This window comes from Zalophus californianus, chromosome 4 (genome assembly GCF_009762305.2).
Source record: "Zalophus californianus isolate mZalCal1 chromosome 4, mZalCal1.pri.v2, whole genome shotgun sequence".
In the NCBI taxonomy this organism is placed as follows: domain Eukaryota; kingdom Metazoa; phylum Chordata; class Mammalia; order Carnivora; family Otariidae; genus Zalophus; species Zalophus californianus.
The window spans coordinates 25,572,629-25,586,321 of NC_045598.1; the positions used below are offsets into that span (position 1 = coordinate 25,572,629).

A 13,693-nucleotide genomic window follows, 5' to 3' on the forward strand; every position below is an offset into this window, starting at 1 on the left:
AAATAGTTTTCCACCCCCTCACTTTCAATGTGGGGGTGTCTTTGGGTCTAAAATGAGTCTCTTGCAGACAGCATATCGATGGGTCTTGTTGTGATAGCCTGTGTCTTTTGATTGGGGCATTGAGCCCATTTAAATTCAGGGTAACTATTGAAAGATAGGAATTTAGTGCCATTGTATTGCCTGTAAGGTACTGTTACTGTCTATTATCTGTATTCCTTTCTGGTCTATGTTGCTCTTAGGCTCTCTCTTTGCTTAGAGGACCCCTTTCAATATTTCTTGTAGGGCTGGTTTCGTGTTTGCAAATTCCTTTAGCTTTTGTTTGCCCTGAAGCTTTTATCTCTCCTTCAATTTTCAATGACAGCCTAGCTGGATATAGTATTCTTGGCTGCATATTTTTCTCATTTAGTGCTCTGAAGATATCATGCCAGTCCTTTCTTTCTGGCCTGCCAGGTCTCTGTAGCTATCCACAGATCTGTTGCCAATCTAATGTTTCTACCATTATAGGTTACAGATCTCTCCTCCCGAGCTGCTTTCAAGATTTTCTCTTTGTCTCTGAGACTCGTAAGTTTAACTATTAGATGTCAGGGTGTTGACCTATTTTCATTGATTTTGAGAGGGCTTCTCTGTGCCTCCTGGATTTTGATGCCTCTTTCCTTCCCCACATTCGGGAAGTTCTCTGCTATAATTTGCTCCAATATACCTTCTGCCCCTCTCTCTCTTTCGTCTTCTTCTGGGATCCCAATTATTCTAATGTTGTTTCGTCTTATCGTATCGCTCATCTCTCGAATTCTGCCCTCGTGATCCAGTAGTTGTTTCTCTCTCTTTTTCTCAGCTTCATTTTCCATCATTTGGTCTTCTATATTGCTGATTCTCTCTTCTGCCTCATTTATCCTAGCAGTTAGTGCCCCCATTTTTGATTGCACCTCATTAATAGCCTTTTTGATTTCGATTTGGTTAGATTTTATTTCTTTTATTTCTCCAGGAAGGGTGTCTTAGAGACCTTTCCTGGAGAACCTCCATGCTTTTTTTAAGCCCAGCTAGTATCTTTAAAATCATAATTCTGAACTCTAGGTCCGACATCGTACTCATATTGGTATTGAGTAGGTCCCGGGCAGATGGTACTACCTCTTGTTCTTTTTGCTGAGGTGATTTTTTTCGTCTTGTCATTTTGTCCAGAGGAGAATAGATGAATGAGAGAACAAAATGCTAACAGGTTAACAACATCCCCAGCAAATATACTCTAAACAAATCAGAAAAGACCTGAAACCAGGGGAAAAGAAAGGGAAAGAAGGAAAAAAGAAAGAGAGAGAAAAAAAAGAAAAAGATAAACAAAACAAAACAAAACAAAAAAAACCAGAATATGATCAAATATGATCAGGCTAGTGTATAGATCACTGCCACACACTAGATTTTGGGTGTATTTTTGTCTGTTAGAAGAAAGTGCCTCCTAAAATTTTAAGGAAAGACTTATATATGTACAAAATAAGGGTAGATACAATGAAGGGATGGAAGATGACTGCAAAGATGAAAATTATAAAAGATTTTAGAAAAGTAATTGATAAGATAAGAAGTTTGAAAAAAGAAAGAAGAAGATTTAAAAAAAAAGAAAAAAAGGGAGAGAATGTGATCAGGCAGGAGACTAGAACAAAGCCATACACTAGTGATTTAGGGTATATTTTGATCTGTTAGAAGAAAGTGTATCTCAAAATTTTAAAGAGAGAACAACTTATACATATATGCCAAAAATAAGGGTATCTACTATGAAGGGATAGAATATCACTCTAAAAGTGAAAAATAAAAATTTTGTTTTTCAAAGAGGGATTGATAAGATGTTGGTTGAAAAAGGGAATAAGAAAAATTAAAAAAAGTTAAAAAAATTAACTTTGAAAAACTAATGAATCATGGTAAAAAAAGCCATGAATTCTATGTGCAGTATTCCCCTAGTTCTGGAGTTCTCCCGTTCTCCTTGATCGGTAAACTTGGTCTTGGCTTGCTGGCTGTTCGTGCTGATCTTCTGGGGGAGGGGCCTGTTGCCGTGGTTCCCAAATGTCTTTGCCGGAGGCGGAATTGCCCGCCCTTGTCCGTCCGGGCTAAGCAAGCTGCTCGGGTTTGCTCTCAGGAGCTTTTGTTCCCTGCAAGCTCTCGGTACAGCTTTGGAGGACAAGAGTGAAAATGGCGGCTTTCCAATCTCTGCCCTGGAGGAGCCGAGAACTCGGGGCCCCGCTCCTCAGTGCGCCCCCAGAGAAAATCAGGCAGTCATTCCCGTCTCCCCGGTCTCCAGCCACACTCCGTGCTCACCCGGCCTGTGACGGAGCGTTTCTATGTCTGGCACCCGACCCTGCGTGGAGTCTCCAAACCCAGTAGATCCCTGCGGTGCGCTCCCGCGCCGCTCCTCCTGGGGGAGGGAGGGGAGTCTGCCCGGCTCTGCTGCTTGTTGGGTCCCTGCTGGAGGCGCAGTGCCCCGACTGTCACCGATCACCGTTTATGGCAACCCCAAGCTGAGAGCCCGCGCCTCGGCTCCGTCTCTGCAGCCGGCTTCCCTGCTCTGATACCTGGGAGCTCTGCCGCACTCAGGCACCCCCGGTCTTTCTGTGACCCCGAGGGTCCTGAGACCACACTGTCCCATGAGGGTTCCACCCCCAGCTTAGCCCCTGGAGCGACGTCCCTCAGCGGAGCCGACTTCTCAAAGTTCCGATTTTGTGCTCCACGGCTCTATTGCTTGCCAGAAGCGGCTGATGGAGGCCCCCTCCCCTGCCGTCTATCCTCCCGAATATTTCCTCAGATTCACTTCTCCACATGTCCTACCTTCCAGTAAGTGGTCGCTTTTCTGTTCAGAGAGTTGTTGCTATTCTTTTCTTCGATCTCCTGTTGAGTTCGTAGGTGTTCAGAATGGTTTGATCCCTATTCAGCTGAATTCCTGAGACCAGACGAAATCCAGCTCTCCTACTCCTCCGCCATCTTCCTCCGCCCCTCCACCCTCTGAAATTTTTATGGCCTTTTTTTTACATAAATCAACTCAAAGTTTTATTTAATCAAATTTTATAGTCTTTGCCCTTATGGATTCTGCTTTTAGTATTAGTCTTTATAGTACATCCCCACCTGAGGTTAGATTTACATGTTCTTCTAGTACTGGAATTTATGTGGTTAAATGCAGGAGGTCTGTTTGGTTCTTTTCTTTTTTTCCCAAGTGTTTAAGTCCACTGTTTTAAAACCATTTATTAAATAATCCATCCTCTCTTCAATAATTAGAAATGACACTTTAATTATATACTACAAACTGTCTCTCTCACACACATAAATGAGTGTGCATGTGTGTGCAGGCACAAACTCACACACACACATGCGCGTGCACACACACAGGACTCTACTTCTAGACCTTCCTACACCTGCACTGGTTTGTGTGTCCACTCCGATACTTGTATCACATGGTTTAAACTGTTTTAGCCAATAACATTTTACTATCTGGAAGAATTAGTTACTCTTTCTTTTAAAATATTTTCTTGGCTTTTCTACATGTTAATTCTTCTAGATCAGAGGTTCTCATTCAAGGGCATGCATCAGATTTAGTAGTGAAGTGTTCTAAAATCAAAGATGCCTGTTTTCCACCTCCAACGTGGAGAATCAAAACCTCTAAGGTGCTAAGGTCACTAAGCATTAATATATATTGCTACAGTGCGGAGGGGTTAAGAACGATGACCCTGGATGAACTTCAGAATAAGCTTCTGAGGATAGAAGCCATATGTGCCTGGCTTCTGTTTATTCCCAGCCCCAGAGTCTGCCGCATGGGTGGCATTATTCAATATACATTTTTTGAATCAAAGACTATATTATTTCCTGTTTATTTCTAACCAGCACCCTTACTTTGAACTTGGATTTCCAAAGATTATTCATGTTAGGGTAAGTTGAGGTAACAGTCCAGCCTGATGAGGAATGTGAAAACATGGCATCTGAGGAACAGCTGTGCTATGTAAGAAGAGGTTCATGGGTCCAGTGTTTGAAGAGTGAACATGAGGAGAGGGGGCAGATGGATCTTATGTACCTCCAGGACACAGAACAAGGAAAAGACTTCCAGGAACACTTCATAGGCTATGAGGAGGGGTCAGATCTATCAAAAAATGACAGCAGGTGCCCATTTGCTGAATGGGTTGGCCACCTTCCTACTGCTGGGGGTGTTTAGGCAGAAGGTGCGGTGCCATCTTGTGGGGAGCAATTAGACAAGATGTCTGCATCATTATGTAGGGTTTGACAGCTGATAATCTCTATGATCTCTTCTAGCATGGAGATTTTAGATTCTTAAAAATATTTATGGAATATATTCTATGATTCAAAGAGATGGGAAGCTTCTGGGAGTTTTCCTGTTGACTAGAAAAATTCAGACAAAGCCCTGAGGTCACTACATAGGGAGATCCCCACTGAGGCCAACTTGACCTGAGGAACATGGGGCCCTGGCCACGTCACATCCCAATACTTGCTCCAGGCCTAACCACTCACCCTTGCCATGGGATGTTTCGATAATCCAGGTGCAGTTCAAGTTGTTGGGGTAGAAGTCAGGAAACCCTGGTGACAAGATGGTCCCACTGGAGCCTTGAATGAAGCCACCGCAGAGTGCTATGGGAGTAAAGATGGTGGTGAAAGACTGGAGTGGCCTGGGGAGCCCCACCCCCACACCCCCAGCCCCAACCAATCCTCCTGGGAGCCTGGGAGCCATCTCCTCTCAACCCTCACTGATGGGTGGGAGAGTCAATGCCCCTTCTAGCTCCTGGTCTTTCACAGTCGGAAAGGAATCCACTACCTTGCACCCCCTTATGGGGTGTTTCTTACCTTCACAGCTAGGCAGGGCCCGGCTCCACTGGAAGTTAGGCTCACACTCCAGGGGCTCCCCATCACTTAACGTGTAGCCTGAGTCACAGCTGAAGGTCACTAGAGCGCCCACGTAGAAGTCATTCCCATGGCGCTGCCCATTTACGGGGATCCCTGGATCCAGACAGTGGTCTGACTGCAGGGTTATAGCTGGAAAAGAGAGCCCACAGCTGGAACAGACAGCTAACCATCACCACAGAAAGACCCCAGCTGGCTCACAAAGGGAGGGAGGAGAGAACCCTGATTTACAGAAAGGTGAAGTTGTCATTTACCCATGCGTCAAGTGTGGCTGTCACTATCTGCTGAGAGGGTTATTTGAAGACCTGTCTGTCAGAGAAAACAAGCTGATTCTAGTATTTATCCATTCATCTGTTCATTCAGTTCATATAAGTTGAGTATCCACTATGGTTTAGACACCATGCTAAGTCTTAGGGATACAGACATGAGTAAGAACATGGGGCTGTCCTCAGCTCTCTCAACCATCGCTTTCTCTACTGGTCTACAAGGAATGGAAATGACATCCATCTCGTTCAGTTGAGGCAGCAGAGGTGGATACAGAAGGGGATGAGGGAGGGTGAGGGTGAGCAGAAGATGCCATCACACTTCAACCTCAAAATCCTCAGACCCTCTGTGCCCTGAGAGCCTGGCATGGTGGCACCCAATCACCTCCAGGTAGAAGAGGCTTTGTATGTGTGCAGGTCATCAGCTTCCACTGTTTCCAAAGGCTCCCCTTTGAGCTCCCGTGGGCTCTGACAGATGCTGAAAGTAGGAGAGTGCCCCCCAGGAGCACAGCCTAACTGAAGAAGCCATGGGGATGGGGCTGAGTTGGGGGCCCGCTGCTGGAACAGTCCTGGGTCCCTGCACCCCCCACAGCCCACCCTGTCATCTTCCTCCCTGCCAAGACTCACTCTCATAGCGGAGCTGGAAGCCGATGTCCGAGTGACTCTTGTCGGTAGAGAAGAGGAGGTAGAGGTAGTTGCTGGTGCTGATGAGGAACTGGGGGACCTGGGTCCCATGGTAAACCCCGATCAAGGGCGCTGAGTATGTCCGTCCATCTCGAACTTCCAGAGTATCATAATTGACCTCCGTTTTAAATCTACCGAAGATGGGAATGTAGACTTCTTGAGAAACCTGAGGCTTATTAATTTGCAAATGACAAAAGGCCCTGCCTGACCCAGGGCTTCAGAACAGCCAGATTTTGGCAGGCTGGGACATTTTAATACAATTTGCACACATTCACTAGTAATAGGGAAGGGCCTTCTCTGCTGCATTTAGCCCCTCCCCCTCCTCCCATGGCCAGGCACTCTCTCAGTCCTCCCTGCGGTCTGGGCCAAGACTCATCTTAAGACTTAGGGGCACAATGACTAGCCTCATGGGCAGTCAGAACGTTCCAGGCCAGAATTGAGTAAACTATAGCCCAGGGCCAAATCTGTTCTATAGCCGGTTTTTGTACGGCCTAAGAGCTAAGAATGGTTTTTAACATTTATAAAGGGGTATGTTTTTAAAAAGCAAAAAATATGCAACAGATAACCACAGGTGGCCTACAAAACCTAAAATATTTACTATCGACTCTCATGGAAAAGTCTGAACAGTGCTATTCTAGGTCATGGATGCTTTGTCTGGAAGAAGCTTCTGTTCATATCTGTGTGACTACTTTCCCCATCCAAGAGGCACCCTGGGGTGTGAGCGGGAAATGCGGCATACGAGCAGGATTTGGGTCAGAGGTCAGGAAGGCTGCCTTCCCATACTGCAAATTTCAGAGCTATGTGCCTCAGATGCCAATGCCTGCTTCAACATCTGATGGTGTCTATCTGCCCACTCTCCATCACTGGGGGTGGGGGGACAGAAGGGCTCTGACATCCCAAGTGATACCCCAGCCTTCTGTTCACTCCTCTGGTCATAACACAAACCCCACTACTGAGGTGAAACCAAGGCCAAGGGCGAAGCCTATGTGCCCTGTCCCCACCCACGGCAACTTGCTCCAGTCTTCTCTGACTTTGCTGACGTTTCAGCAAAGGTGCTGGTCCTCCACCCTCAAGCCCAGGTTTCCTCCCACACCACTCCTACGAGATCCACCCCCCCCCCCCCCCGGCTCTGCTTTCTCAAAGGCTGTGGTTGCAGGCACCTGTTAAAGGTGATTTTGATGGGGTAGCCTGGCTGGGCTTCAATCACCCAAGCACAGCTGAGGGCATCCTTGTAGAAGCCAGGCCAGCCCGGAGACAGGATGGTGCCACTGGGCGAAGTCAGATGACCACCGCAGGGAGCTGGGGGACAGAAAGGAGAGAAGCAGCTTTCTTGGGGGAAGGGGCAAACAAATGAAGAAACAAATAAAAACTCTGTCTATAAAATGTATCTGCCAACAAGTATTGCTTTTTTTTTTTATGGAAAATTACATAAACTATATAAACCGTGAGTTCTGTCTATTGGGACCTTTATAGACATGCTCAGTTACATCATTTGGACTTTTATTAAAGGCCAGAAGGGAGAAATAAAAATAATCCTTTAAACAAGTCCTCTGTCATTCTAGAAGGGCTGAAGTACAGCTAATATTTGGGTCACACTGGTTTTTCCTTTGTTCTCCTCGCTCAACCATCAGGCTTGTGGCAAAAGCAGAGACTGGGCCACCTCCTCAAACCTGGCACCAGGTGCTCTGGCACTGGATAGTGGGCAGACCCCAAAGCTCAGCTCAGAGCGCCGGCCTGACCTGCTCCACTGTAAGCTCCCTGAGGGCAGGGACCCTGTTAATGGTCTTACACAATTGGGAATCCCCAACATTTAGCCTAGAGCTTGGCACACACTTATCCCTCTGTGCCAGAAATCAGTAATTATTGCCTGAATGAATACATGAAGGGATGGAAGGGCGAATGAAAGTGGTTCATGGCAGGTGACTCCACAAAACACTGGGTGGTGCAGACATGCCTCTGATCCTGCCCCGCCTGTGCTCTCAGTCCCTTGGTCTCTCTCTGCGCATCCCTCAGCTTCGCGTTCCCACCCGCATCCTTCCCTCACCACCGCCTCTTCCCGCAGCCGGACCCTTGGCCCTTGTGGCGCTCATCAGAGCGAGTCCAGTCCTCCTCCTTCCGACAGGTGGTCAGATTTCATCACCCACCCCTTTCAAGTTATCTTAGGCCACGTGACCGCTTTGACCAATTACATGAGACAGTAGTGGCGCACGTCCCGCCCACGGGGAAACGCGCTGGCGCCCGATTTGCAGTTTTCCGCCTCATCGACCGTGAGAGCAAGTGTCAAGATGGAAGTCCCGTCGGGCTGGACCTTTAAGTGACTCAGGGGCTGGGCCCCTGACGACCAATGTTAAACATGCAGCTCAGGCAGTCTGTGTGCGCTATCAACTCCTGTTTTTAAGCCCCTGAGATTTGGGGCTTGTTTGTTAATGCAGTCTAACCTCGCCCACCCGGTCCCTCCCCAGGACCGATGCGGAGGATGCTGGTAACAGCCGCCACCCACGCTGCGGCCACTGTCATCACCACTGCCACTCACGGGCTCACACGGGACAGTCATGCTCACTCTTCACAGAACACAAATCCTGCGAGGGTGGCGCTATTATCCTCCCCGTTTTACAGCTAAGACAGATTTATGGAGGTGCAGCGACTAGCCCTGTGTTAGTTAGTGATAGAGCCTGGACTCGGACCTGGGAAGACACCATAAGTCCAGAGATCCTAAACTAAGCAGCCTCCCAGTTTTCAAAGAGCCCCCGCGCCCTTTGGAATCCCTTACTATGGAGCTATCAGATGCCAAAAATGCCCTGAACAAGACCAGGAAGGAAATAAAGAGCTACCCAGCACTTCTGTCTCTGCAGTTTTTTGTATGTTTCTCTAGGTAATCAGTTTCATAAAACGGAATCAAATATACTGCACCTTTCCTCTCTCAATTCTATGAACTTCTTGGAAAGATAGAAAATAATTGTCAACATTCTTTTTTTAAAAAGATTTATTTATTTTAGAGAGAGAGAGAAGGTTGGGGGAGGCAGAGGGGGAGGGAGAGAGAGCCTCAAGCAGACTCCCTGCTGAGCACAGAGCCTGACACTGGGCTCAGTCTCACCATCCTGAGATCATGACCTGAGCCGAAATTAAGAGTTGGAGGCTCAACTGACTGAGCCACCTAGGCATTCTGATTGTCAGGCATTCTTGTGATACATTAGGGAGTTTAATTAACATGAGATAAGAACAGTAATACTGGTAGTAGAAACTCATACCAATGACAGCTCTACTTTATGTGTATTATTTCATTTAAAGGCATACAACACTTATGCAGTTATTATGCCCATTTTCAGATGAGAAAACTAAGGATAAGTAGGCTAAGAGACTAGATCAAGAAATAAGGAAAGGAGAGCTGGGATTTCACTTCAAGACCTCTGTCTTCAACCCCCCCTGTGGCACATAGTGGTATTTCAGCCACCGCTGGTAACAATGAGCTCACGGGATTGAGAGTTTACTGCACATCAGGACTTAAGGAGGATTATCTTTGTGACAACTGCAACACTAAAAGACAGATGCTATTGTTACCCTCATTTTATAGGTGGGGATTATCACCCCATTTTCAATAAGTTGAGGCATGGAGAAATTAAGTAATAACACAGCATTTATATCAAACATTGAGAGAGTGAATTGCACATGCGTATTGTCACTTCCTGGGTAACCCCAGTTTTCCAGATCCATCTCTGCATCTCATTGAATCTGCTAATACATTCCTCTCTTTCTCCGATAGACATGTAAGACCTTGGAGGTGTGTGTGTGGGGGGGGGCGGCTACTGTTTGGTCCTGGGGTCCCCATGCAGGTCTGAGCCCCTGCAGAAGCAGGGACTCTCTCTTGGCTTCAATTCAGCACAGGCCCAGCCTCTTGGGTTGTGAGCTGTGATCTCCTCACTTACTTTCCAGAAAACTGTAGATCACACTGTCACTTTCTGTCTAGGCTGCCCTTCATTCAGTGCACAAATACCAACAACAAAACCCTATCTAAAATCTCCAGACAGGGAAACCCAAATCCTGCCTTTGGTCACCACTTTGTTTTTCTCTGCTGTATTGTTTTATTGCCTTGGCTGGCTCATCTCTTCTCCTGCTCATGTGCTGCTCAAATGACCTCTCTATGCATTCAGTCTTTCACACTCTCTGGTTCATCTTCACATGCCATGGAGACAGTTGTCAGGCAGGGAGGAGTAGGGAAGGGTCCTAAATGCAATGTCTCCTTAACATTTGAAAAGATGTTCAACCTCACTCTAAGGAAATATATATATATATATAAACTGCAATGAGAAAATATTTTTCATCCAACAGATAGGCAAAATCCAAGTTCAAGGACACATGAGGCTCAGGGAAAGCAGGTATTCTAGTACCTTGCTGGTGGAAATGCAAAATGGCACAATTCCTGTAAAAGGAAGTTTGCTAATGTACAGCAAAATTCCTATGCATTCACTCTCTGACCCAGCAATTCTGCTTCTAGAACTCAATCCCAAAGATATTCTTGCAAATCCACGAAAAGACATATATATGTACAAGGCTATCCAAAGCGGCGTGATTTATAGTAGCAAAAGAATGGAAAGAGCCCAAATGTTCCACAATAGGGAGCTGACTGAATGAACTGGAATAATCAACAAGATGGATGATGCAGCTATAAACAAGAATGAGGAATATCCTATATAATGTCCTGGAGTGGTCCCCAGAATATATTAGTAAGTGAAAAAAAAAGCAAGGCAAAGAGGTAAAAAATAATCGTATGGTTCCACTTATTGAAGAGAGGGGTGGGAGACACACACATATATTGACCCATATTAACAACTGGATGAAAGAGTGAGGTCCAAACTCAAAGATTATCTATGGAAAGGAGGGAACAGGGTAGAGAGGAAAGGGATAAAAGCTAGACTTTCTCAGAATGTATCTTCTTTTAGAGGTTTAAGTTTGGAGTTATGTAAATATTTTTCACAACTAAAAAGGAAGATTTAAATTTGATAAGCAGTTTCTCAAAACTCAAAAGCAGAGTGAAATAAATGAATACAGGACTATATCAGTTGGTGGCATAATCACACATGAAGTAACTGGCGAAAGAGATTTTAAAACATAGCCATCCTTAGTAGGATCTAGGAACGAGAGGAAGAGAAAGTAAAGCAACTTAAACCATTTTCAGTCATCATCACACTGATGTCCGTAGTGGTTGTACCATCCTCTGAGTCTTGGATATGCAGTAGGGAATGGGAAATTGTGCTGATGTTGTAGGAAACTGGCATTTTCAGCAGAAATGAACACAGGTACAGACAGGACATCAAGAAAGTAAAAAAGAAAGTATTCTTACATCTGAAATGAAATGAGCCCATTACGCACTTTATCTTTAGAAAACAATTCTTTAGCTCTGTTCATTGAAAAGCCTTAGAGACAAGGGCCAACTCAATAGGAATAATTACCTCCAGTGCCCAGATTCTCAATATCATTTTCCACCCAAAAGGGACCAGGGCTCCTTGGAGAAACAGCTGCTTCCAGGTCAGGGACAGAAAATATTCAAATTGAGGTTGGACCACTTTCAGAAAGTTCCCACTGGCCAATGGGACAATTGGAGTGTTGGTTAGAGTGATAATTGCAATGGATTTAAATACATAAAATATGTTTAAAGCCACTGAACCGTAATGATATTTTAAAATGTTCAACTTTAGGAGATGTCAGGGAATTAACTCATTGAATAAAAACCTGTGAATAAAGGAAAATAATTAAGTTTTTCTCTGCCTTTCCTTCATGAATTATACCTCAGGGTAACCAAATAGTTGATAAGGGCGAGTTTTCTTAAAGTATTCCAGCTTATAAAAGAAGATGAAATGAGAGCATGTGGGCATTTTGCAATCCCATCTATGGCTCCTAACATCCTCAAATGAGAGACAACCAGACATTATGCGTCCCTGATGGTGGCACAGAGCCTTGCCCGTAGAATATTCCAGTCGAAAAATGGAACCTAAATCTATGATTAGGTTTTTAGATCCTACTGCCAACTAAAGGAAATACAAGAGAGAGAGGATCATGTTAAACAACCTCCCAGGGACATAGTGGCCAAAATTCAGAGTGCAGGAGACACCTCAGAACAAATGACCTGGCTTCTTCCACAAAAAATAACAAGGGGTGGGCACAGAGGTCCACAGATTAAATGAACTGACACATATGTGCTACCTGTAGTGAGTACACCTGAGCAGGATTCTGATTTAAAAAAAAAAATCTTTAAAATAAAATATCTTTATAAATAAAATAAAGTGGAAATTTGATTGTATTAAGTGATTATTTTTATTTTTTTTAGGAGGGTAGCATTGCAGTTATGTTATAAAGAGTTCTTTTTATCTGTTAGAGATACACACTAAAATGCTGTGGATGGATATTTTGCCTGAAATTTGCTTCCCGGTAATCCTAAAGTGCAGTGGCAGGGGCCATAGGCAGGGCTGTGAATGCAACAGAATAGGCCATGAGTTTGTAACTGGTGAAGCTGGGCGGTGGGCACATAGGTGTATTATTCTGTTTGAAATTTTCCACTCTGGGTCAAAAAAAGGAAACGAGCACATGCACACTCATACCTACTCACACTCACACTCCGTACACACTCACACACACAACGAAAGAAAAGAGGGAGGTTTCTTGCCTTGAATAGAGGAATAAGAAAAACGAGGGACCCTGTGCTTACCCCAGTGCCTGGCACACAGCAGGTACTCAATAAATACTTTGTCGAAGGAATGAAATACTGGTTGAAAGGTAGAAGACCAGGTATTATGACTGATTTGTGTCCCCCCAAATTCACAGGTTGAAGCCTTAGCCCCAGTACGACTGTTTGGAACTAGGGCTCTTAAAAAGGTAGTAATGAAGGTTAAATAAGATCATTAGGATGTGGCCCTAATCCGATAGGACCGGTGTCCTTTTTAGAAGAGGAAGAGACACTAGGGATGGGCACACATGAGGACACAGCGAGAAGGTGCCATTTGCAAGCCAAGGAATAAGTGGCTTCAAGAGAAACCAAACCGGTTGGCACCTTAACCTTGGACTTCCGGCTTCCAGAATGGAGAGAAAACAAATTTCTATTGTTTAAGCCACCCAGTCTGCGGTATTTTGTTACAATGGCATGAGATGACTAATACATAGGGCTTCTGGTGAGGGCCTGGTGTTCTCCAGGATGGAAGCTAACATTGTGTCAGGCCAGGAGCAATTGGGAACAGTGACGGGACACAAGAATATGAGCCAGACATCGATTTACATGCACTTTTTCTTTTCCTGAATGTTCACCTTCACAACAACCTATAAGGTGGGGACGGGTATTAGCCTCATTCCAGAGTGGAGGAAACAGGAACAGAGAGGTTAGCTAACTGGTCCAGAAACACACAGCTAGGAAGTGGCAGAGCCAGGATTTACACCTGGGCGGGCTGGCTCCAGGGCCTGTGTTGCTATAGCCACTGTGGGTGGACATGGGCCAGAGGGGTTTTAGGTGACAAGGTGTCCCGTGTGAATGACCAGAAGTCGGGAAAGCCTCTTCCTGTGGCCTGCTACACTACCGTTTTGCAGCAGCATGACAGGGGAGTGAACTCTGGAGTCAGACCTCCTCGGGGGATTCAAAGTGGTGGTGTGGAATCAGAGTACTGGGACTGGAATCCCGACTCTCCGATTCGTTTAGCTGTGTGACCTTGGGCAAGTTACATAACTACTCTGTGCTTCAGCTTTCTCATCTATGAAATGAGGACCGTAACAGTACTTACCTCCTAGGGTTGTCATGAGGATTCAAAAGGACAACGTACGCAAAGCACTTGGCTTCGTATTTAACACATAGTAAATGCTCAACTGTTACCAGCTGTGGGATCTCAGGC

The 13,693-nt window shown here is 45.4% G+C and overlaps 1 protein-coding gene across 1 annotated transcript in view; it reads right to left on the bottom strand.

Moving 5' to 3' along the window:
• CSMD2 (CUB and Sushi multiple domains 2) overlaps positions 1-13,693 on the bottom strand; it is a 594,848-nt gene that overhangs the window by 195,619 nt on the left and 385,536 nt on the right. Inside the window, exons 16-19 of the mRNA XM_027615123.2 lie at positions 6,986-7,124; positions 5,769-5,956; positions 4,822-5,010; positions 4,492-4,608 (exon numbers count right to left, since the gene is read on the bottom strand). Coding sequence (XP_027470924.1) covers positions 4,492-4,608; positions 4,822-5,010; positions 5,769-5,956; positions 6,986-7,124 — 633 coding nt within the window. The remainder of the gene's footprint in view (positions 1-4,491; positions 4,609-4,821; positions 5,011-5,768; positions 5,957-6,985; positions 7,125-13,693) is intronic.